Source organism: Acanthochromis polyacanthus, chromosome 7, assembly GCF_021347895.1.
Source record: "Acanthochromis polyacanthus isolate Apoly-LR-REF ecotype Palm Island chromosome 7, KAUST_Apoly_ChrSc, whole genome shotgun sequence".
Taxonomy (NCBI): domain Eukaryota; kingdom Metazoa; phylum Chordata; class Actinopteri; family Pomacentridae; genus Acanthochromis; species Acanthochromis polyacanthus.
The window spans coordinates 19,327,737-19,350,623 of NC_067119.1; the positions used below are offsets into that span (position 1 = coordinate 19,327,737).

At 42.6% G+C, this 22,887-nt stretch overlaps 1 protein-coding gene and 1 non-coding gene across 2 annotated transcripts; both read right to left on the reverse strand.

The window, feature by feature from the left end:
- Positions 1-4,023: 4,023 nt before the first annotated feature.
- On the reverse strand, positions 4,024-22,830 carry LOC110952722 (ubiquitin-associated protein 2-like). The gene is given in 30 exon segments (XM_022196408.2): positions 4,024-4,856; positions 5,648-5,772; positions 5,775-5,838; positions 6,631-6,704; positions 7,146-7,250; positions 8,040-8,210; positions 8,949-9,149; positions 9,478-9,556; positions 9,811-9,858; positions 10,291-10,382; positions 10,576-10,792; positions 11,860-11,917; positions 12,097-12,223; positions 12,432-12,471; positions 12,598-12,847; positions 15,108-15,328; positions 15,843-15,979; positions 16,390-16,536; positions 16,634-16,889; positions 17,026-17,248; positions 17,435-17,499; positions 17,782-17,834; positions 18,138-18,235; positions 18,503-18,566; positions 19,519-19,596; positions 19,779-19,938; positions 20,116-20,226; positions 20,831-20,908; positions 21,203-21,340; positions 22,720-22,830. Coding segments are annotated over 29 exon segments (3,534 nt in total). The 5' UTR covers positions 21,299-21,340; positions 22,720-22,830; the 3' UTR covers positions 4,024-4,760.
- On the reverse strand, positions 18,385-18,463 carry LOC127534937 (small nucleolar RNA SNORD121A). The gene has a single exon (XR_007943590.1). It is a non-coding gene; the product is annotated as a small nucleolar RNA SNORD121A (small nucleolar RNA).
- Positions 22,831-22,887: the final 57 nt, after the last annotated feature.

Consider the following 22,887-nt stretch of genomic DNA (forward strand, 5'->3'; position numbering starts at 1 on the left):
TGCGAGCTTTGTCAGTCTCCTGGGCAATATTGACACGGACATACCAATGTAAAGTTGAGTAAACTATGACCTCCACCTTAGTCATCATCCAATGGAAAACGGCCACAGACGTAAATAAAATATATAGATTATATATCCGGGGAAAGGCTGTGAAAACACCCAACGTCATTTCAGTTTTATGAGTTTGATGATTCTTTTCATCGTGATCTATAGTTTACTGTGTTTCTAAGATTTCATCTGGATAAAGTGGGTAAATTAGATTCGGTGGTTTCTCTCTCTGTCAAATCTTTGGATATGAGCTAAACTCAGGTGTGTTTATCACTGTGATACTGTCAAAAATAACTTGATTGTCTGTCTGGGTTCTGTGCCATCCACTGCTAAGTAGGTCTTCTGCACTTCACATTGGCTTTTCTGCATATTTCCCCTCAATCAGTGAAGCTCTAGATGTCGTGCCCCCCATCGCAGCATAGGTCACAGCTGACTACACTGTCATTATGGAATGTGCCCGATATTATCCGCAGTTGAGCCTTTCATTCAATTCCTTTGTTGATTGATGGGTTTTTGTTTCGTAGCAATTTCCTGGGGATGTCTCCGTGCACAGCGAAAACTCTGTTCTGCATGGGACACAAGTGAAAATCAGCATAATTGCACTAATTGCAGACAATTTCTTGCTGAATGGACCCCGCTGTCACTTCTCAAAACAAGCAAGGGGGACAAGAGCATCTCATGGTCCCCCAGATGGAGATGAAAGGGAGTAAAGGTGGGAAAAAAAACATCCAGAGATCGTTCTCCATTCAGCTGGATGGAAGGGTTGGTAATTTAAAGACAGAAAAAAAGTAAAGGAGACAAATGAAACAGCAGAAATTGATTTGAGTATCAAATCAAGTACGCAGGTCACGAGGCCGCCCTGAGAACCAGGGCCCCCGATTTCCATTCAGGTCTTAAATGTCGCGATATCCTATGTGACAGCCTCACAGCTCCCAGAGTCGCTCCCAGGGAGCGAACCGAGTGAACCCCAACAAAATGTCTTTGTCAACATCTGAGAGCCGAGCGGTCACGAGTGTCAACAAACACTCTGAGGGACATTCCTGTGTGCATTCCTGTGCCTCTTCAATGAAATAACAGGGGGAATCGTGTGTTTAGACCAAACACAACTTGGGAAAAACTCCATACAACCTCCGTGATACATCACAATAGAAGGCCCCAACAGGAAACTGTGGCCAACCAGCTTTCTTCACCGAGGACCAGGCTAATTTGTTTATTTGGGATCAAGATCAGCACTTCTAGAGAGGAACCTCCCACATGATTTTCTCGTCCCATTAAGGCAGGCATGCTATCAGAAACATGGGCTCTGCTTTAAGTGTCTCTTGCCACTATGCATCTACCATTGCGTCTCAGCACCTCCATGTTTCCTTGGATTCCCTTTCCTCTGCAGATGTTTTGCCTCTTTTTTTGTCTGTGTCTTCGTTTAATGACAATTCTGGGCCCATTATTTCCTTTGGAGATCTTCTAACTCTTATTTTTCTCCTTGATGTACCTTTTTGTTCCTTCAGGTTCCTTTATCTAGAGCCCACCATATCTGTATCTCTCTCTGGGTGGGCTTACAAGGAGTTTAGGATTGGCCTTTCAACTTCACTTTGACCCTTGACCTTGTTGCTGTAGGCTCCTGCACTTAGGACACAATAGCACCTGCCATTCACCGACTTTCTATCCTCTCCGCTCTGCATCCCATCCTCCCATAACCATCCTTCTCTTCTGCTCTTCACCCACTCCTTTGTCAGCCACATTCCTGGCTTATATAGGCTCTTCTAGGGGGTTCACACACTCTCAACATTCAGTGGAGACAAATGAGCGGAAAACGGAGACGGAGAAAGCGCCGTAGACAAAATAAACTTCTGAATCCATGAGTACTGTCAATTCCAGTTTGCCTGGCTCACAACTGAAGTGTTTTATCAATTAAAACACACAGAATGACACAAATAATGTGAGAGCGGTGTTTGTCAGGCACCAAGTTTAGGTGTTCTCACAGAGTCGACACATCACTGGTTTGCAGTTTCATTTTTATTTTATTTTTTTTTAATTGCCAGAAGCAACTAGATTTATTTAGACCTCTTGTGTCCCAAGTGGAAGATGTAATTTATGTATTTCTCTGATTAGTGCCCACCTGTCTAAAAGGTACATCTGTTTGGTATAGAGCCAGTGAAAAACACCATTAGCTACAGTTATATACTGCCACCTGGTGGTGACTGATCAGATTACACACGAAAGATGAACGCTGCTTGCGACATGTGTGCCCATTTACACTTCTATGGAAGAATTGCTTATGTTTTTGAGCACATTGTCCGAGTTAAACTGTGTCCTTTGAGTTGTATTATTTCCCTTATTATACCATGATTAGCTAACCACAAGACTAACAGATCTTTTAGAATTTCACACACTTTGGATAGAAATCAAATATTATTGCACAAAAAAGTGTAAATGTCTGATATTGTTGGGAAAACTTGGGTGTTCTCAGTCATAAAATCAAATGAGTGACCTCCATCCTCTCTGCATCATCATTTTCTCATTAGAAAGTTGTATATTCCAATTTAAAATCTAATTTTCTCCACAGTGATTGATCAATTTTGGAGATGTCTGGTTTTTAGACCTTGCACTCGCCCTCTACTTCTACTCCCACCCTCCAAGACTGCTTCTTTCAAAATGGGGCCACAACATCCAAAACAAAGGGTGACATCATGGTTTCACTTCAAAAACATGTCATTGTCTTTACTCGTTCATTCACCCTTGTTCTGCATGACTGTATACTTTACTTCTCTGAAATCATTTGATGGCATTGTAGGAATTACTGTCTGCACAATTAAAACAACAGGTCATGCTGTCATCAAGCAATGAGCAAATTGATTCCTGTAATATTTAATCTGCATTACATTGCTTCTGTAGTACGTTTTGATTAATAGCATCACAGAATATGTATTTCATGGGAGAACGTGTCCAGTGACGGATTCGCTGTAATCAGAGCCACCTGTGTTCTGCTCAAGCTGGGCCACCATATGGCCAACTGGCTTTCAGGACTATTGCAGAAAACAGTTATGCCAACCAGGTTGCAGAGAATGTTCATTTCTTTTTCTGGGAACTACTTGGTTTTTGAAAGTAGACTGATTGATTATACACAACTTCTAAAATTTATAGCAGAACCTCACACGAGTTCACCATTTCAGAGAAAATAGTTTTTTCCCTGGAATGTCAAGGAAAAGCAAAGAGACTTGAGTTGAGGCTAACGGGTTGACTAGCACTTCTGCATAGAATACAGATTTTTTTTAAAATGCAGTTTTTAAAACAGGATTGTTATCATTTGCACATTTCAATTAGTTTTCACTACCTATCAAGTAATGTTTGATGCACTCGGGTGAATTTCTGCAGTTTACATTTCCGTTTCTTTTACAGCACTTTGGCTGTGATGTTTTTGTTGATCTCTTAAAACATTTTGCTCTGCACCACAAGTAGACACCAATTTGGCAATATAACAGTCTAGATCTACATGTAGGCAACATGCAATAAGACTGACGCTGTCAAGGCAACTAGACCTCTCAATATTCATCCTTTAAGATGTTTTCAGTACTCTGCCAACAGCAAATGTAACACAATTACTTTATCATGAAAGTTAGACTATTTTGTTGGTTTGTAAATTGCTACAGAAAGAGCTGAAAATTTGGTTTGAGGACTTTTTTTGTTAAAGGTTAAAAAAAAAAAAGCCTTTAATTGAAATGATGCCACCATAAAATGACATATGTATTGTCATATCAGATGGGCAATTACCAAAATAACTCTGGCTAAGGCAGCTATAAATGAAAAGCATCCAGTAACTTGCATTCTTTTTGCTTTAACTGGACAAACTGTAACATCTGCCGCCTGTGACACTTCTCCAGAAAGCTCTGAACGTCTGAACGTTCAAGGCAGCATCAAAGAAACATCGTGAGTAAAGTGGCACACATGGACACAAAACTGAAAGAGACTCGAGACAAGTCAGAGCTCCAACTGCTCAGAACTTTATTTCAAGAGAAATGAGGGTTAAAATTAAATTAAAATATAAAATTTAGATGGGCAGGTCTGGTGTTGACACAGGGAGAGTAGGCAGCCCTCCAGGAGAGGGAAGAAAGGCAGAAGGGGAAAGACAGGAAGCTACAAAATGAAGTTTAGAGGGATGAGCCTGGCCATTCAGGAAGTCATGTATAAAAAGAAAAAAATGAAGAGACAGATGCAGTTAGTTATTATAAACCCCACCCCCATCTGAAGTGTCCTCATATGCAATCAGTGCTATAGCTCTCTCCTTTTCCTTTTTCTGGTTTCTTCCAGGAAGTTTTTGATCATTTATCCTCTTCACTTGCTCTCTCGCCAACATCAGTATCTCATTCTGTCTAATGTAACATCTTTTCCTGCAGTTTTGAAAAAAGTAAACAAAGTCCTTCAAAAATAAAATGCAGCAACCACATTTCATGTTCTATTACATATACAGTATATATATATTTATATATAAATACATACATAAATATCTTACATGTACAACCAATTTTGAAAAGGGGGGGAAGAGAGAACCCAAAAGACTTATGAGGACTTGTGGAGGTGGGGGGAGCAGGGCAAGGTGGCCCAAGGTTGCTCATTGTGAGGGTAGTGTGTCTTTCTGTTGGCCTTTTTGTTTCAGCTTAACACACGCGCACACACACACACAGCCTTTTGGGGGAGAAGGAAATGGGAAGCATTCCTCAGTTTGCCCAGTATGGGGAGCTGCCGTAGCTGGACTTGCTGCCTTGGGTTTTCTGCTGCATGCCGCTGGACTGACTGCGCTGTCCGGGACCACCCTGCCAAAAAGTTGGAAACCAATTGATCGATTTGTTTGAGGCCAAGATACAACTTAAGGGATTTAGTCAATTTCCCAATTAAGCTTATTTGCCCTTTTCAGCCGTGAAACTTTGAGGGACACAATCTCACAAGCACATCACTACACACAGAGCCACTTTTGGTCTCTGTGGTGTAGTGAATTCTGAAAAATATCTATTAAAGTAGTACTTTCTGATGGCTAAAGAATATTCAGGGTGCACCGTTTACTGTTGACTGATACTGCAGAGGTCAAACTAAATCCCCCAAACTGCTGTTACAATATTGATTCAGATGCAAACAAATGCAAGGAGTTTGTTGCTGTCACTTAATTATTGAGCAGGAATAGAAATTTTCTTTACCGTTCTAACTTAATTACACTCAAGGGGAAAAGAGCCATAAAAGTAGAGGAAAAATGGAAAATGTTTGTTACAGTTAATATATTAAATTTTTTTAAAAGAATTCTCAGGAAGTTGAAATGCAAACAAACAATGCACCACAGAACACCTAGGATCAAATGCTTCTGGACCTCTTTGATGAAACAAACAAACAAAAACATCCTATATAATTATCAAATATTACAAATCAGTAAATTAGTGCACAACAATCATCTGACTTATGACCAAAGTCAGCTAAAAACATCATTCATTGAGGTTACAACTATTCAGGAAAAGGGAGTCACTAATAAAATGTACAAAATCCAAGATAAAAACCCTAATATTCATATTGGCTATTCATATTGGCTGAATGAGAGTATGCATAACTTCAGTTTTACCTGACCATCCTGCGTGAGATGATGGTGCAGCAGCTGGGAGTGGGGCTGTTGGTGTGGAGGCAGGATGTGCAGGAAGGGAGCGGGGGCATAGCCAGGTGCACCCCCAGGGTTCAGGGGCCCTGCTCCCCCAGAGCTGAAGGCAGGCTGAAGGGAGGCGGTGTCCCCGTGTGGAAGCCCTGCTTGTCAAATGACTGAGGAGAGCCAACAAAAAACACAAGAGATTAGAATTAGTACATGCATCTACAGCAGAATTCCAGATGCACATTTCAACTAGCATTCCGTTAAAATCTCTTAAATTTCTGTCAAACATTTGTCTTTACTCAAGCTGAATTTAAACTGTAAGATGATGTGGGTGCCGTTATGTCTACTGTTTCTAGTTTCAAATAATTCACTCAAGTACAAATGATGCAATATTCAAGGGTCAGCACAGACCCCTGTTGTGGACAAGCAGCCAAAAATGTACATGTACGTGAACCGTCTGTACTGTAAACACTCCTACCATTAACAAGTGGTGCTTAAAACAATTTGTTTGAGGGGGACATTCTCGGTCATCTATACCTTTATAATTCATAATTAAAACTGTTGTAATTTAAATAATCATTGCCGGACTTTTGAGATGCTTTGATTTGTACGTGATTTCCATCAATGGTGGACAAACACTACAGGAAGACCTGATGTCTCCAGAAATCAATTTTTCCATCAAAACATATCAGAAAAAAATCACATTGACAGAAGGAACTGCTATATCCCTGTGTGTTTTTCTGTGTTACACATAAGGGGTAACACGACTGTTGCAAAGCAGTCCAATGTGTATTCATAGTACAAACACAATCGTGTGCATGTCGGCTTTCAAACGCTACCTTGGCCTATGCACACTGATATAGAAAGCATGAATTGGCCAAAAGACTGCAATAATCTAGCAAAGAGAAGTTTTAAGCCTTGGTCTCACCACAGGCATGCAATAGCAGACAAGTCACACACACCTGTGTTTTGCTGTAGATTGAACCTCCCATGTCAGGTACTCCTCCACTGGTTCCTGATCCTGATAGTCCTGGTGCTGAGGGGATGAAGAATGAAGAAAGGGAGAAGGAAAGAGATGAAGAAAAAAAATTAAGAAGGAAGCAAAGAAAGTAAAACAGGGAAAAGGGACAATAGGACAGGAAAAATTAAGGGTTAACGGCCAAGAAGAACTATGTCAATTCACTGCAATGAGCAAATATTCAACACTGAATGTCCATTTCCAGTGTTAGTAGGACAGGGGCCAGCCAGTAGGAAGAAGCATATTAGGTGCGGAGGCGCAGAGAAATGCATCTCACTTTTCTCCACCCTTTGGCATGTACCCAAATATGTGCAATCACACACATGCATATACACACCTTTCTCCAGAAAACTCTTGACTGTAGAATCATCTGCAATTGTGAGTAAACCCATTTTTCCCCACTGGAAAACGCCCACTGACTGTGTGTGTTGCTGGAGTGTGCACGTGTAGTGTGTGTACCTTTCCCTGGGCCGCTGCCCGCTGACTTGGCCTGAGACTGGGCAGAGCCTCCGTACCCTGCCTTATTGTATTCCCCACCGTGGGCTTGAGACAGGTCATCAAAGGCTGAAGGAGGAGGAGGAGCACAGAAGAGGAGAGGAGGCAGAGCGAGCAGAGGAGAGGGAGGGGGCAGGAAGAGAAAGGAGATGGGGAGCAGATTTGGCGAAGAAAAGAAAACGAAGAGGAAAGAGGACGGGAAAAAGAAGAGAGAAGTGGGACGGGGGAGAGAGAGGCAGTAAGGTAACCTGACTAAAATGGCAGCTGTGTCTATACTGAGCCGTGTCCAACTTCAGCAGGGGGTTTGAGCTAGGCATGCAGCACAAGCAAAAAAAAAAAAAACAAAAAAAAACACACAGACCCAACTCCACACGCACATGCAGCATTTTGTATACATGTATTAAGGCCTGGCAGTTGAGGTCTCTTTTCTGACCGTCTTCACACCTAGTTTCAGCCAAACCCTATATAAGGTCTGCCTGACAATCCCTGCATTTGAAATATGGCTGTATTCCAATATTATCTACTTTTGTGCACCAAAATAAAAATCTAAGTAAATGGTCAACCTCACCTCCCACAATCTCTAGACCAACTCTTAAAGTTGATCAAATAATCATCTAAACTGCAATTTGTGGATAGTTCTGACAGACTGTGGTACAGTGACAGTTTGTCATTAATAGTTAAACATAAGCCTGTGCTGTCAGTTAAACTGAATTTGCACAGACTCAAGTCAGTGAAATCAATCCAATGGCTAAATTGAAATTGCTAAAAAAATAATACATTTACAATCTGAAGGAAATGTCCTGTGTTAATTGTCTGAAAACAGTCAGACCAATCCATGTTGTTTTGACCTGGTCTTACCTGTGCCATACGCATGCTGTCCATAACTTGGTTGATGCTGTTGGTGGTACTGATTGGAGGGGTTTGCCAGACCCATTGCAGGCTGCTTGGCTGAAGCAGGAGGCACAAAGACAGTGGGGCCATACTGGAAAGCCGAGGGAACCCCAGGCACTCCAGCATAATATGGCAGACCTGCAAGATGGTGAGAAAAATATGAAGTGCAATAAAAGACGTAAAAAAACACCAAACTGAACAATTAAGGAAAACAATGCATCAAATAAACAAAATGAAATACGGCCTCTTTAATTCTTATTTCATCGTGGGAACACAACAGTTCATCACCGACCCACATTTTCCCTAAAAGACGCATCTTAGACACACACAAGGCGATTTGTATGAAATGAAGTAACTGCATGACTAGAGGACAGACACTGAGGAGAATATCTCTGTATGATTTTAAACATTAACTGCATTTACAGTACTGGGATATTTACTCAAAATCAACACTGTTGGACCCAAATCAGAGAGGAGCATTACACTGCTGTGAACTGCCAAGGGGCTGTCAGTCGTCACTGTTTAAGCAACAATACTGAGAACAATATTTAACACAGCCTAAATAAACTAACTGATGTTATACGCACATTATTAGTCAATGCAATTTCATTATACCTGGTACAATGACAATGAAACTGATTCTGATGTAAGAAAATCTTGGTTCACTCTTGTGAATAGCATAAATGTTTGTAGAGTTCCAGTTTCCTAAATGACACCTTGGGCTTTACTGGCAGTTTTTGCTTCAAGTTTATACATTTTTGAATAACAGGGGAGACTGTAACTGAAGCAGGAATCTGCATTAGGTGCAAATCTAAAATGTATTGATGAGCAAGATGAAAATTATACTACATTTAATGTGATTTTGTTTTTCCCTACCAGTGTATCCATAGCCAGGGGGCAGAGGAGGGTTGAGGAAAGCCTGGTTCTGTGTCTGCTGACCCTGGCTCTGACCCTGCGCTTGTCCTTGCGTCCCTGCCTGCGGCGTCTGCTGAGGCTGTGACTGCACCCCGGCTGTAGACAGGCTGGTTGGGGGAGCTGGAGAAGAAGAGTCATTCCTGCCAAACTTTGTTGCCTCGCCTGGAAAGGAAACAATGGTAGAAAAGGAAAGAGTGAAGCTGAAAGAAATCTAATTCTTTGCCAGCTATCTGCTGAACAGCTAACATAAATTGGGAAAGACACCACCAAATGAAAGTGAAGATAGATTAAAATCACCATAATAATGTCCTACCAACCCGATAGATTCAAGTGCAAATTGACACGAGTAGTGACATGAACAGATGAGTACTTCTCTGAAACATGGAGTAACTGCATCAATTGTTCAGTGCCAACATGAGTTAATAGCCAACTTGAAACATGTAAGGTCAGTAGACCTAACAACTACAGGTCAACACAAACTTTGACTTACCAGAATATGGATTGTTAGCCAGACCATCTCTTCCAGGCATAGCAGCTGTAGCACCAGGGAATGTTACACCATAGTAGTCCTGTTAAAAAACAGAAAAAATAACCATTAATTTAAAAGGCAAGCTTAGTTCTCTCTGTTTCATTTCTTTTCAAATAAGATTCTATTTTACATCATTTCTTTGGAGATTTGCGGAAATGTGTGCAACAAAAGAGGATCAGGATTACTTTATAAACAAGAATCTAACACTTAGAGAAAGACATCTGAAAGCCAGCTGCTACCTTAAAAGTATACAACTACCAAAGTAAAAACAAAAGTGATAAACAAAAGACTCACCAAAGGAAGGCGAGACTGCAGCATTTGCAAGTCCTCATATCCATAGATCTGCTGTTGAGACAAAGACCTTGATGATTATTTAGTACCACACTGGAAACTCTATTAAACCTCACTAAAGCCTACAAACTGCATATTAGGTTTACCCTCTACCCATTTTAGCTTTTACTCTGCTTTAGTCAGTGTTTCAGTGCGTTCCATAGACGTCATGTTTGATCAGAACCTACTAAAACACAGTCATCATCAACACTGAAAAGCTCGAAAGAATAAGAAGCCAACTTGCTGCAATGGTTGTTCAATGCACCTACTTCTGGAAGAGTTCATTTATTTAAGACATATAGACTTGAGATCTTAGAAGAGTGAACATAAGTCAGTTAGGACACCCACACCCAACTATTTGTAGTGATTAATTTTCACATTTAGAAAAGGCCCTAAGGGTAATTAATGCATAAAAAGTAAATTGAATGAAAAGCACATAGTTACCGTATAAGCAGGGAGCAAGCCACCAGGGCCCATGATGTACTGATTGGCCAGGAGAGGGGGCACTCCTTGGGCCAAGTTGGGGGGAGCTTTACCTGTGAAAAAGAGAAATATTTTAAGTTGCGAAGTGAGAATTACTTGTTTGGACAGCTCAATACAGTCTTAGCTGAAAGTCAATGATATCCTGATCATATTTTCTGTGAATCATAGTGTTGAACAAAAACAAAGGTTTACATTTCAAGAATCTGCCTAAAGTGTCTTCCTGTATAATGGTGGTCATGCCCGTACCAGAGGTGGTGGTGAGCAAGGGTGCTGTGCGGCTGCCTGCAGCTGAGAGTGTGGCGTTTGTGCCATTGGGAGTTAGTCCGGGTGCTCCAGATGGGTGCAGACCATTGGTGGCTGAGCTACTGACAACTGAGGCAGCTGAAGGACTGGGATTGACCACTTGGCTGGACGATGATGAAAAGACATGGAGGCTGCTGCTGCTGCTTTCCTCATTACTTATCTAAAAGAACAGGACAAAAACAGAGAGATGCACGTTGAGAACGAGCTAGACCCTCCAGAAAAACGCGATTATGTATGCGATCGCATGAATTCCCGCATTAATCACAAAAATGCCACTGATTATGCGGGGGTCAATTATTTCCCAAAAGGCCGCATAATTCCTGCAAGAATCTCACATTTCCACGAAAATAAAGAGAAATATGCAGGTCCCCCTTGATTTCACAATTTCCGCATAAAATGAGAAAACTATAACCAATATAAATGGAGTTGTGAGTGAGTTTTTATGTGACGCTCGGCCTGACGTCATCAGTTCGCGCATTCACACAGACACTAGAAGCATGAGCCGATGCGGAGCGCGGCGCTTCGAGACGAAAAGCGAGGATGGCGAATGCTCAAAGATCACATTTACCTACGAATATTTCAGCCAGAGACTGGACAAAACAGTACCCAGATTTACTGCACGAAAGTGGGGGGAAACTTTTTTGCACTCCGTACAACATCGTTCTGGAGCACCGAAGAAAATCAACCGTGTTGCAGCACTTCTCCACGGAGTGTGCTGTTTGAGTGCGCTGTGTGGGTGGGTGTGTGTGTGAGTGAAGGAGCGCACCGGGGTGTGTATGCGTGTGTGTGTGGTTAAACCCCAATTACAATTTCTTAAATAAAAAATGAATAGGAAAGTGTTTTAACCTCAGTAAGGAATGTGTGTCCTAGTAACAGGATGTAGGAGAAGAGTCACCTTTTTTTCCCCCCCAATTCTTACATATTTCGCATCTTTTTGCATATTTTACAACTATTCGCATACTTTGCAACTTTCCGCAATTTCCCCGCATAAAATGGCATAAAACCCCCGCATATTTATTCGCATAATCAAGGATTTTAGTCTGCATTTTTCTGGAGGGTCTAACGAGCAGCTGCTTTGTCTGTCAAGGACCGATGTCGCTGACCAAAAGCTTCACAGTTTAGTGAAAAGACAGTCCTGGAAAAAAAAAAAAAAAAAAGAAAAAAAAAAGTTGGCCGCCAGAGTTACAATCTATGCATTATTGAAACGAAAACAATAGAATGACTCACCATCAGGGAGGAACTTGTTGTGAGGGATGGCCCAGATGAGTGACTACTGCTCACGTGGCTACAAAGAGAGCAAAGTCAACCTGGTGAAATCTGACGAAGTGTCAAAAACACCTCACCTCCAAAGTATGAGCACAGAGATTCAGTCAAAAATATTTCCACATTACAGAGTTAGGATATGTGCTTGTAACCATCATCATCTCCAGGCAAATGTCATGGTGAGTCTGAATCATGGCTTACCTGCTGAGTGAGGGGATGGGTGTTGAGTGGGAAGGTGTAACCGCAGGGGAAGGGATGTGGTGTCCAGAGCCACTTTCACTCGTCATGATTGGAGACTCCGTTTTCACTGTTCTAGATGATGACGTTGCTGGTTTAAAAGGAAAATGAAACCAATATCAACTCGGCACAAATGTTTCTGTGTTCATGTTGCACAATGAGGATGGGAGGAGGATTTTAACGGGCAAATCCTCATTAGCGTTTCACTTCCTACCAAATGCATTCTGCAATCAATATTCATTACTCATTTGTCATTCCTGTGCAGTTCTCTAGTACTGACAATCTTCAAAAATACTTACTGTCCTGTGTGCTCTGTGTCTTCATGCCACTGTAGCCATTCTAACAGAAAAAGAAATACTCAAATTCAGTCTTTCAGCTTTTGTCACATATTAAGCAGACACTTTCAAGACAACAGTCAGCAGTTGTCCAAAATTTTCTTGAAGAAAGCAAGAGGCTTATCCTCACCGTCAGAGGTCCACTAGCAGGTGATGGGACATCTTTGCTCTGAGAGAAGCCAAGATGAGGTGGCATGGACCTTGGGCCACTGCTCTCCACACGGCTGGCTGTGGTAGGGGTCACAGAAGAAGGTGGAGCAGCTGCACTGGGAAGACCAAGCGAGGGTGAAGGTGTGGCACTGGGTAGGCCCAAAGATGGTGAAGGGAAGCTGGGGTCTGATACAGCCGAGGGTAAGGTTGGTAAGCTGCTCATGTGCTCACTGTTCACAAGCCCAAGAGGAAGTTGGAGTTGGGGGTGGGAGGGAGAAATAAATAAATATATATATATATATATATATATAATAAGCATACTCAGATTATAAAAGTACATCCATAAGACTTTTTTTTTTTTTTTTTTTAAATAGCTGTTGCCAAACAAAAAAGGAGCAAAGTGGTTTCAGAGAGGTTATGATAAGGGCAATAAACTCAGTTGAAATTGAATAAAGTTGTGATGAAGACTGACTGAATACTCCAATATTAGGGATGTGCGCGACTAGTCGTTTAATCGTTTAACCGCCTACTCCTTTATTAAACGTTTAGTATTTTACTAGTCAGTTAAACGCTGCATTAAGCATCATGCACCTTGTTCTTCGCGCCTCTGCATCGGCTTCTGTGTAAACAGGCTGAGCAGCCAGGGACAGAATTGCTCCTCCTCCCCTCCCCTCCCCTCACACACACACGTAACAGGGGCGGTCGATCTCCGGATAACACGTTCATTTCTCCAAACCTACACCGCCTATCCGTTCACCCCCCGGTCCCGAACGGGCGCCGCCATGCAGCTCTACGCTCGGGCGTGCGCCGCACGCTCGTCCTGTCTGGGCTACCTGGTTGATCCTGCCAGTAGCATATGCTTGTCTCTTTTTTCAACCCAAGCTATCCCCCTCATCATTAGCGGTGTTTTGACCACTCCAGCTACACTCACCACGTCCCTTCCTGCCACCCCGAAGCAAAGCATCGGCTCCAGTATGTGCTACTCGTGGACTGTCATGGCGTACCAACCCGCTGCCGTTACGCACAGACGCAGCGGCACTTTCTGTCTCAGTGGACGACTGAACATCTTCATCAGAGGGTGAATATTCCTCTTCAGAATATGAGTAAGCCATTACTTGACGAAGTACTTTGTCAGCGTTGACCAGACCTCTCGGTACGGTGAGTTTTCTCACTCTAAAATGTGTCGTCTTGCGCTCTGATACGCTCCGACGGCGAGCCTCGTCTCCTCGGTTTTCAAACTCTGTAAACTCCAAAACTTTGAATGAAAACACGCCCACAACTGATGCTCAGATTGAAGTTCCAGATGCCCGCCATCTCCTGGTGTACAGTACGAGGCACACGAGGCAGTATATTTGAAGCTATGGCTTATGTTCAGCAATGTTGCTTGTCGCAATATTGCGACTTTGGCGCTTAAAAGGGTTAAATTGCAAGTTTTCCGAACCGACTAGTCGTCAATAAAATTAGCGAGTAGTCGGTTCGGAAATTAGTCGAAATTCCCATCCCTATCTAGTATATGGTTCTGAGTGAATAGCGCTTTTCCTCTATCCTCTGCTAGGCTGTTATGCATATACCAACAACATGAGATACAAGTACATAAGAACAACAAGCAGACAATGCACACACAATGTGCAGTGAAGGAGGTGGGTTCCACTTCTTAAAAGAGTAAAGGATCCCCAAGAATCACTTTTAGCTCACTGACAAACTATAGCAGGTTTCTCGCCAGTGCATTTCAGCCCGTTACGCTGTCGTAGCTGCCCGTTACGCTGTCAGTTTAAAATATTGTTATGAGAGTGTGTGGCTCCGTCATGAGAGAGGGAGAGAGAGCAGCGTGTGTGAGTGTGAGAGAGGAGGAGAGCGAGATGTCCGAGCGACCCTGAATGCAGCGCGAGCGAGAGAGACGGCATTTCGGTAGAGGAGTAGAGAAGGTGTGTAGTTGCTGGGTTGGTGGTACTGTGCGGTTCAGCCACTGTTGATAGACAATAAAGGCTGCAGTGTTCTTTGATACAGCTGGGCTCCTGTGTCTTTGCCTCTACGGCTGCTGATGAAGTGAAGGGGGTTAACCCCGGGCTTCCTGACCACGGTCGGGGGCCGAACAGGAAGGGTTAACACTGATTAGGGCCGCTGCGTTGTTATTTTGACAGATAACGCCATGTGCGTTTGTTTTTAATCGACTGAGTGCCTATCTAGGTTAATTTATGTCTCCCCACCTCAGCCGTACTTTCCTGTCGATTGACCCATTCCCGTCTATTGCACGCGTGCGGGAGGACCTGCCGTTACGCTGAAAAAAATCCTGGTGAGAACCCTGTATAGCTGCATGTTCACAACAGGAACTTTCCCTGGGGACAAATAATCTTTGGTGGAAATGCAAGTACAGTAACTGAGATCCTCTGGAGGAAAAGGGGACTAAGAAGTTCCAGAGATACAACATCTTGTTTTTAAATAGCGGCCAAATTTTCACAACAGACACCTACACTTCCCACATCAACATACCTCACAGCCCCTGGCTTGGAGAACAGGCTGCTCTGTGGTTGTTGTGTAGGAACAGACATGGCAGCTGGGGCCTGAACCGGGGTGTGTTCCCTGGACAGCTCCGTCTGTGCCATCTCTACTGTTTCACTACCAGCCTCAGACCCGAAGTCCAGAGCTCCAAACTGAACATTCAGACCAGATATATCTGCTGAGCCTGGCATTTCCACTGCTGACGATGGAATCTGAGGTAGACAAAGAGGGAATTCATAAGAACTTTGCCAAGATATCAGGGCAATTTAATTTCAACTTGTTCACGTGAAACATTTAAATACCACAACCACAGTTAAACTTATTTTCAGTGTAACACAAACACAGATCACTGGCTAGTATTCCTCCTCAGTCAAAAAAGTCCTCTGGACTGCTACTTGAATGTGTGACCATATCAGCAGGCACTGGTACCAATCATGTATGAACCTCATATACTGAGAACATAATGCATACTAATTTATTAGCTCTGTGTTTGTTGCCAACAAAGTCACGGAAGCAGAGCTTACAGTTTGTGCACAACTTTATTGTGTCCGTCTCTAACAGATAACTGATTAACAAGCTGGTTTGTCTTGTAAAACAGGGAACACCAGATAAATAATTGACTCAGTTCCTGTCTTATCTTGCAAGAAACACTGCTCTTTTGTCATTTCTGCATAGCGGGTACCATGTCTTTCATCTCAAAAAGGTCCAAGTATCACAAGAGCTTACCTTTGAGGGAGGAGGTGCTCTGCGTCTCTGTGTCTTTAGTTGCCGCTGAGGCGGTTCTATGATTGGAGGCTCTAGACCTGGGAGCTTCATTCCTGGAGAAGCCCCATCTCTCACAGGAGGTACAGTGGACTCATGACCTGAATGAGATGGCATGCCAAGGTCATTAACACTCATAACAATAGGCTCTATTATATAATAATTAAACTTGTCAGAAGTGAACATCATGAAGATGGTGATGCTGCGATGACCTGAAGGAAAATATGCTGTTGATAGTACTTGAACAACTGATTTCTTTGGCAGAGAGTGATGGTATCATCTTTTCAAACGTGGCTACAGTCCCTAAACAAGGCAAAATGATAAATATTTTCTTCTTTTCCTGCCACTGTGGATATTAAACAACTCAGCAGGTCATGTAGCACAATTTATTGTTGGCAATCCAATTAACATTAATTGTTAACATTATCAAAGTAACTACTTGACCTGCAGCTCCGATATGCAGATTCTGATTTATCTAATAGCACCGTATGGTACTGTTCTGCAGTCCTACCTGGCGGTGTGGGGGCCTGTGGAGCATGTGACTGAGACAGGCCCAGAGGCTCTGTGGTGGGAAGGATGGAGGACTGTTGTTGCCTCTGAGCCAGCTGGCTGAGCACCATGGATGGCTCTGGCTGAAGCTTCATCTCCACAGTGTTGTCTTTAAGAACAATTGGGTAGAATTTTAAATTTTAGTTTAACAGTAACCTTAACAATAATTGTGTGCTTATTTCTTATCCACTTGAAGCTAAACTTACAGTGTTGGGCAGTAACAGGGCCATTCTCCACTCTCTGAGCCTTAATGTCTGCAGAGGGCGAGGGGGCAGGTGCAGGACTTTGCATCGGGGGCGGCCCTGCATCAGTGGAAACACTACTGTTGCTGGTGGTGGTCACCATCTGACTGGCTCTCTGACGAAGCCTAGGCCCATTGAGTTGCTCTGATGTCCTGATGTCTGGGGTAGGTGTCTGTTTAGGTGCATTCAGAGACCCAAAACCAGAACCTAAGACTGAGGACTGGGAGGATGAGAGAAACAAAGAAAGCACTGAACAAATGGCATAGATCAGTATGTAGGCACACAGTACATCTAAATGCATCATATCAAATGCTGGTTCTTGCACATGTGAAAATGTGTGTGTAAGGCTTGAATACCAGTGCAGCATGTGCGTAGGTGGTACTAGCAGAGGCGGCATGTGCGTAACTGTTGGCTGTAGCGTGTGCGTAGCTGTGTGTTGCAGTGCGTCCGTTGTGGTGGGAATTGGTAAACACCAGGCTTTGGCCCAAATCTTCGGCTGAGGGTCCATCGACTATTGCCCCCAAGTCAGGGTCCATAGAACCCACTCCAGCCTTGGGCAATAAGCTAGCCAGGTCCACACTGAGAAAAAGTAGGAGATAAGAGAGCAGGCAGAAAGGGAGGAGTGAAGAGTGTGAGAAAAAAGGTTGGGGTGCAGAGTGGAAAAGAGAATAAATAGCATGGATTAAATAGCATGTAGGTCTCCAAAATGAAACCCTTTTTAACTTCAGTTTCAAGCTGATAAGGATTTCAGGCAGAATGGCTTACTTGTGTCCAGGTGTGACGTGGTTTGTTGGAGCAGAGGAGGCAGTGAATACTTTGGTCTCAGACAACTGTGTATGGGGGAAAAAAAATACAGAGTACAAACACAGTCATTCATCAGACTAATATCAGCTTATGTTCTGTATTGTATATTGATCAGTCTTTTTTAAAAAAAAGCACTGCTATAGTTAGGACACGTGAAATCATTCTATACCAACAGCATACAGAAAAAGACACCAGTAACACTGGCCACAAGTCAAGCCAGAGCCTATACAAAGTAATGCCACTAAAACTCAGCCTTCACGTGGAAGCATAACAAATCCTTTTCAGATCGCTACAAAGAGCTGCCTTACATCCTCATTCCAGTCTTCTGAAGTCCAGTCTTCCAGATTGCCTCCCCATGTCCCTAAGAAAAACAGCAGAGCAGCCATGTTTACATGTACTCACTACTCAGCATTTATCGATTACACCCAGGGAAAGACAGAAAATTAAGTATTAGGACTCCCTAAATATAAAGACAACTCATAAGAAATTAAACCATTATGTATATTTTTTTAAATTTCTGCTTCTACTTTACTTTTGTGTTGATGTTTTGTTGTCCGAAACTAGAAATATGAGCTTAAACAATAGATGAAGCTAATGAAATCAATTTAAAGATAGTAATTCCACAACACAAGCAATATATGGCAAAAAATGTGACATCTCCTACCTCCCTTACCAGTTCCCTCAGCAGGTTCGTTGCCATCTCCTTCCCAAGTCTCCTGACGAGCTCCAGAGTTTGCAGTATAGTCAGCAGGATTGAAGGTGCTGAGAGTAGGAAAGAGTGGACAAGAGGGATGACAGGAAAGGTAGAAACATGTAGTAAGGTGAGTAAATGGAAGTGAAAACTGAATGGAAAACATTGCTTCTGTTGTAGCTACTGCCAATAGAAGACACAGTCTTGTCTGTTCATTTTCATTGAGGAGATTCAGAACACATTTTTCCACACATTTATTTAAGATATGTGCTTGTAATCACCATCACTATCTCCTGATCCCAATTAAGGCTTAAGATTTACACTCAACATGTTCTTACCCCATTCCCTGTGAAGAGAACCTGTTACCAACAGCTGCTCTTCCTCTGCCACGACCCCCTGTCCCTGAGGACAAGGAACAGAATAAAACATGATGGATTCGGATTGGCTTTGTTCTGCCTCAACTTCCCAATAAGCATTTTTAAAAAGACATTAAACTTCATCACAGCAGATGAGCAGCAGTATATTCACTAGGAAAGTAATCTTTAGTCATTGGATCTTCCAGGCAGGCATTAAACAATTTTTTATTTTTTTGGTTTAAAACCATACCTGTAGATATGCATCTACATTTCCTTTCTGACATGATGAATTTTTGCTAAAATATGGTATTGCTCAAGTAATATTATGAACAGTCATATTCAGTAACTACACCTGAAAAATGTCACACAAATTTATGATGTCAAAAAACACCAACACATTCCCAGCAAGTCACAGACATGCTGTCTAAACAGACCAAAAGGAAGGTAAATGATCCAAGAAAAATCTTTAACTTTGGTGTGTTGACTTAAGATATTAACAGTTATTTTTAAAGCTAGGCACACACAAGAATGCATGCATTTGTCCAGTTAAGGAAAACCTTGTCATCTGACATTTCTTCTCAATTATGCTTCCATCCACTTATCTGATCTTATTGCATTTGTTTTTTAAAAAAAGAAGGCCTACAAAATCAGGATAGATTCTCCTCCTTTCCACCTTCTCTAATCTCTGACAATGACAAGCCTCAACCACCTACACATTCAAGCAGCTCCATGGACTGAGGACATTCCACAAATGTAAAGGGCAACACATAACACAGACGTAAATAAATGTTACCAGCTACATCACTCAAATACAAAGAATATCATTTAAGCCAATTCTTTATCTAATGATGGTGGGCAATGATAAACAAGAATGTTTTTGGAAAACGTGGAACTGGCAACTACGGTTATAAATTTTTTTCCCCAATATATTCATAAAATTCTACTTTTCATTAGATCCGGTCTATAAAACTTAATGTTATATTCTCTATAATGTTCACCTCTGCCACGACCCCTGCGTCCACGATCTCCACCTTTCTCACCAGGAGCTACCTCAAATCCATTCTCCTCTAACCGACCTATAACAGAAGAAGAAAATTAGACAAATAAAACTCTTAATACTCAACTGAGCACAAATTCTAAAAACAATCCTGAAATATCAGATGTAGCAAACACAAAACAACACTTACAAACAAATGAACACATAGACACAGAACCTAATTATTTCCTTATAACGGACACACCTTTTCTCTTTTCTTACCTTCACGCCCTCGACTGATGCCTCTGCCCCTCCTGTTGGATCCTCCACGACCACGACTGACCTCCCTGTCTCCCCCTTTCTTCTCCCTACTCTCCTTTATATCTGAGGGTCCACCTTCTTTTCCAAGGCTGCGCTTCTTTCCCACAGTCTCCCAGGAGTTCTGATTGAGGGCAAGAAGAGAGTGATGTTGGCAAAATACACCTACATGTGACTGAAATTTTGCATGATGTATTTTGTTTTAGGCTTTGCCATAAGAGAAGGGAATAGCCATGAGACATGTAAACATAGCACAAAATGTGTTTATGAAGATGGCTTGTCCATGTGTAGATGGTCTTACTGTGTCAGAGGTGCTCTCCAGGAGAAAATTGATGGCTCTGTTTACATCTTCGTTGCAGTCATGGAGAGCTACCATGCACTCATCTTGAGTCTTTCCGGTTACCTCAATCAACTAAAAATAGCAAAACACAGTAAAATTAGAACAATATGCGACAAAAAAGCACCCCAATGTTCAGGACTTCTAGGAAACTACTAGGGCTGGCCCGAATAGTGGTTTCTGGTCTCCGGATACTCGGGGCCTATTAAAGACAAATATCTGAATATTCATTCCGCCCCATAACGTCCGACGGGGTAGGGATGTGGCGGAGACAGCCCGAATATTCGGATCCATTCGTCTGGTCTCCCGGACGCAAATTTTGCACACTGCCTTCGTTTTGTCTTCAGTTAAACTGAAGACTTCTCAACCAGCGGAGGTCTTCCGCATCTTGTTTTGTGTTTATGCAACGAAGTGAAGCGTGATGTCAGAGCTGGCAGCCACCTGGCCATTCGGGTAAGATGAGCCAAAGTGGGCCGAAGGCGAAGGGAAGAGACGAGCTCCGAATATTCCTATTTTCGTCTGGGGGTAGAGGGGGTGATCACATAAACATATGTGTATATGTTTATGTGATCACACGACGGGATGAGCCAGGGGGGTTTGAATATTCGGGTCCAGCCCTAGAAAATACGCTGTCGATTCAGAGGGTAACTCTTTCTAAATGTGTGCACAAATACATTACCTGTTTGACCTTGTCTTCAAAGTCGGCATCATTTTTGTCGTAGATCATTTGGGCTAAACGAATCTGTTCTGCTGTGGCCTACAAACAGAAACAAGATGACAGGAGCACATGTTACCTGGCCTCATTTTTGTTTTCAAACAATACAAGACACCCCAAGAAACTGGACCTAAATATTTACCTAAGTGAGAGATGCTATAATCTATTGTAAAAATACATTTTCCATATTTTTGTACTTTCAATGTCAGCATGACAACATTCAATACCAAGTAAGGCAACCTTTCATTGCACTGAAACAACAGACTATATTTTGACTGAGGAAAGCAATTGCTTAGGTGTATATTGAACCCTGTAGGTACAATGGTGAAAACCCACCTGTATCTGTTTCTGTGGCTGTGTTGTTTGTGTGTTGGTGGGCAGCGTTTTGTCCCGAGTCCCTCGGGCTTGATTGCTGACCACTGAAGTCATCATATACAGTATATACAAAACAATGTATGTACAAAATAGAAAAATCTGGAGGAGAGAGGAGATTGGAGCAGAAGCAAAGTCAGTCTTTGAGAAAGTTACATAATCTTATAATTTCTTACCAAAACACAATACGGAATAAATGTGCAATGCCAGTACTGTATACTTAATGTAAGCAGACCGAAACTCACTGTTGTCAAGTATACCATGTAAGACTATAACCCCCATCTGTCGCTCCCCACATTACCCGGTTAAATTTAGCCAGCCAAGAGGGGACTGTCCGGGTGTCAACTTACAACTCTCTCAGTTCTTCACACAAAAACACCGTAAGTATGCACCAGCAAATATTATTGGCATTATGAACACTTTTGCCCCCAATCCACGACGACAATACAGCTACAGGCACTGACATTTGAATAAATGCATCGAATAACCACAAACTAATCTGATTTACATCAGGAAATAAAAAAAAGAATGAATCCAAGTTACTGGTCGCCAATAATACTGCCACCAACCGACAATTTGTCAGCGTGGGATCCCAAATCAGATCCACCGGCTGTGATCACACTAATGTTCGACAAGTGGATATAGGCTCAATGTTACGGAGTGAGGAACGGTTAGCGTTAAATGTATAATTTATTTACTGTACAGTGTTTTATTAACGGAAGAGACGACTGAATGCTAGTCCTATTTAGGCGAACATTACAGGTCGCTCGACGGAAACATGAGCCACAGTGGCTGACGTTCACGTTAGGTCAACTAGCTCACGATAGCTGTAGCATGGCTAACCGCTTGTCTTTGTTCCGTGTGCGATTCCCACACGATTCTTCCTCCTTAAAATGCCATATTTTACTGGAAATTAATTAGCGGCGTAATCGTGCGATTAGCTAGCCTTTCTGCAACCGTGGCCGTTGTTTGTACTGTCGAACCGAGGAGAGAAGAAAAAAACCAAACGAATGTGACAAATGCGGCAATGAACCCCTTTGTGTAGACCAAGAGAAAAGCTAACGTTTGACAGTAGCAGATTTAGCTAACGTTAGCAGCGAGCTAACAACCGAAACGAAACGGAAAACCGTTGTCTGTTTCGATATTACTCATAACAGTCGGTGCTGGATATTTTATTTCTAGGAACGGAATGTGGGAGAGAAAGGTTGTCGAAATACATGTGGCCCACTAAGCCACGACAGTTATCGGCAGCATGCTAACAGCCCGGCATGTGAATGGCCCGACGGCATACAAAGCAGCAGTCACGGATACTGGCTCGCTAGCGAGTTAGTTAATTAACTAAGCACCGAACAAGTCGAAAGATGTCACAGAATTGGTCCCACCGCCGATTTAAACCTATTCAAAATCACACAATAAGACACTTAAGTAGCCAAAACGCCTTTTACATACTCGCAACACAACAAATTGTGTCTTTCGTTTACCTGCTAACACGCTTCGCTCAGCCAGCAGCAGCAGATGCTGTCACGTGACCCACCGCGCCGTTGTTCAACGTTGTGAAGCCGACACCGCCAACCCAAATCAACCCTGTTGGTCACGTGGTCCAACGACGAGCCTTGGCGTGCGCGTTCCCACGAAGGAACGCGTACGTA